The sequence below is a fragment of the Calidris pugnax genome, unplaced genomic scaffold (assembly GCF_001431845.1).
Source record: "Calidris pugnax isolate Ruff unplaced genomic scaffold, ASM143184v1 scaffold46, whole genome shotgun sequence".
NCBI classification, from domain to species: domain Eukaryota; kingdom Metazoa; phylum Chordata; class Aves; order Charadriiformes; family Scolopacidae; genus Calidris; species Calidris pugnax.
This window is the reverse complement of record NW_015090769.1, coordinates 1,052,019-1,054,873: the sequence shown is the minus strand read 5'-3', so window position 1 is coordinate 1,054,873 and position 2,855 is coordinate 1,052,019. Positions and strand designations below refer to the sequence as shown.

The following is a 2,855-nucleotide window of genomic DNA, read 5'->3' as shown; positions in this document are numbered from 1 at the left end:
CTGTGGGGGTGAGAAAGGCACCCCGTTATTCCTCCCCCCACCACCACCAGCACCGCCGAGCCTCACGCCCAGCCTCCAAGCAACCTGGTGGCTCTTGGGGGTCAAGGGGGGCTTGAAGACCAGCTCCTGTTCCACGTCCCCTCATCACCCCACTCCTTGAAGACCCACCACCCAGCTCTCATGTCACCTCCACCCCTGGGGGACCAGCCCACTCCTTGAAGACCCACCACCCAGCTCCTGTGTCACCTCCACCCCTGGGGGACCAGCCCACTCCCCAAAGACCCCCCACTCCCCAAAGACCCACCACCCAGCTCCCGTGGCACCTCCACCCCTGAGGAAACAGCCCACCCCTCGAAGACCCACCACCCAGCTCCTGTGTCACCTCCACCCTTGGGGGACCAGCCCACCCCTCAAAGACCCACCACCCAGCTCCTGTGTCACCTCCACCCTTGGGGACCAGCCCACTCCCCACAGACCTATCACCCAGCTCCAGCGTCACCTCCACCCCTGGGGGACCACCCCACTCCTTGAAGACCCAGCACCCAGCTCCTGTGTCACCTCCACCCCTGGGGGACCAGCCCACCCCTTGAAGACCCACCACCCAGCTCCCGTGTCCCCTCCACCCCTGGGGGACCAGCCCACCCCTTGAAGACCCACCACCCAGCTCCCGTGTCCCCTCCACCCCTGGGGGACCAGCCCACCCCTTGAAGACCCACCACCCAGCTCCCGTGTCCCCTCCACCCCTGGGGGACCAGCCCACCCCTTGAAGACCCACCACCCAGCTCCCGTGTCCCCTCCACCCCTGGGGGACCAGCCCACCCCTTGAAGACCCACCACCCAGCTCCCGTGTCCCCTCCACCCCTGGGGGACCAGCCCACCCCTTGAAGACCCACCACCCAGCTCCCGTGTCCCCTCCACCCCTGGGGGACCAGCCCACCCCTTGAAGACCCACCACCCAGCTCCCGTGTCCCCTCCACCCCTGGGGGACCACCCCACTCCTTGAAGACCCAGCACCCAGCTCCTGTGTCACCTCCACCCCTGGGGGACCAGTCCTCCCACCCTCCCTGGTCGAGGTCCCATGAGAAAAAGGTTGGGGGAAAAAAAAGGGGATGTCTCAATAACCCCCCTCCCAACCCAACGTGGATGGGGCAGCCCAGGGGGTGCACCCAGAGCCCCCCTGCCCCATCCTGCAAGTGCAACCCCTGAATCGGGGGGGTCTAGGGGGACCTGGGGCTGCTGCCATGCCCATCGGCGGGTCTGGGGGCTCCCTGCCCACATGGTGCCCCCCCTCCCAGCCTGGTTCTCACCCAAGTTGTCAGCCACAGTGCTGATGCTGATGGCCAGTGTCATTCTGGAGCTGGTGGCCAAGGTGCTGTTAGGCCTAGGGCTCACGGTGGGCACAGAAGTGGGGCTGGGGGGCGCTGCCGTCGAGTTGGATGGATGCCTGGTGGCTGAAGATGTCGTGTTGGATGGGGATGGCGAAGGCGTTGTAGATGCTGCCGGAGCTGATGTCGTGGTTGAGTTGGGTGAAGGTGTCGTGGGCACCACCGAACCTGGTGTCACGAATGGAGGCGATGTCATGGTTGAGTTGGGTGAAGGTGTTGTGGGCACCCTTGAGCCTGGTGACATGGATGGGGGGGCGCTGCCGTCGAGTTGGATGGATGCCTGGTGGCTGAAGATGTCGTGTTGGATGGGGATGGCGAAGGCGTTGTAGATGCTGCCGGAGCTGATGTCGTGGTTGAGTTGGGTGAAGGTGTCGTGGGCACCACCGAACCTGGTGTCACGAATGGAGGCGATGTCGTGGTTGAGTTGGGTGAAGGTGTTGTGGGCACCCTTGAGCCTGGTGACATGGATGGAGGCTCTGTGGTGGTTGAGTTGGGTGAAGATATTGTGGACACCCCTGAGCTTGGTGTCACGGATGGAGACACTGTGGTGGATGGATTGGGTGAAGGTGTGGACACCCCTGAGCCTGGTGTCACGGATGGAGACACTGTGGCAGTTGGGTTGGGTGAAGATGGTGGAGCTGCCGTTGTGCTCACTTTGCTGGATGGAGATGACACTGTGGCCAGGCTGGATGGAGATGACACTGTGGCCAGGCTGGACAGAGGCGTATTGGTCATCCCCGTGTTGGAGATGGTTGGAGTCACGTTGGATGTCCTCGAGCTGGTGGCAGTGGGTGTGCTGGGTGAAGACACGGTTGTCGTTGTGTGGTTGCTGTTGCCATTGGTGCCAGGTTCTTTCTCTGCAACTTTGAGGAGAGATGCTGGTCAGAAGGACACAGGAGGTCCATGGGGCAGCAGCCCCCCAGCAGGCAGGGCTCGGGGAGAGGCCCGTCCCGGTTCCTGGTGCTCATTTTCCAGCTGCTTTCACCGCACACAGAGGACCAGAAAACTGGGATTTAGCCAATATCGCACCCCGGAAAAACCAAGGTTGGGAAGAGGCCCCAAGCCCGTGGTGGCACAGTGCCCGTGGGCACCAGCAGAGCAACGTGGTGGCCGTGGTGGGCACGAGCACAAGGACACATGCCAGCCTGGCCTTCGTGGCACCCCCCAGACGGCCCGGGGTCGGCACACGAGGGGGGGGTCCTCCACCTCCGTGGGGCCCCGTGGGGCACGGCGGGGTTTCCTGGGCAGTGCCCTTCTCTGCCAAAGTCCTGTTTGCACAAGAGGAGGAGCGGGTCCAGCCCAGCCCCACGGGGGAGACACCGCAGAAAAACCCCCCACGGCAGAGCCTGGCACCCAGCACCCACGTGGGGTTGGGGGGTGGGAGGGGGGGTCCCCACAACCATGGGGCCCACTGGGATGGACCATTCCCCCCAGTTTCCCCCCTCCACCGGGGTGGGGGCAAACCCAGGG

General features: G+C 64.4%; 1 protein-coding gene across 1 annotated transcript in view; it reads right to left on the bottom strand.

Moving 5' to 3' along the window:
• LOC106885747 (A-agglutinin anchorage subunit-like) overlaps positions 1 to 2,855 on the bottom strand; it is a 7,407-nt gene that overhangs the window by 2,519 nt on the left and 2,033 nt on the right. The window contains exons 2-3 of the mRNA XM_014938195.1: positions 1,841 to 2,181; positions 1,228 to 1,619 (exon numbers count right to left, since the gene is read on the bottom strand). Of these exons, the coding sequence (XP_014793681.1) occupies positions 1,228 to 1,619; positions 1,841 to 2,181 (733 nt within the window). The remainder of the gene's footprint in view (positions 1 to 1,227; positions 1,620 to 1,840; positions 2,182 to 2,855) is intronic.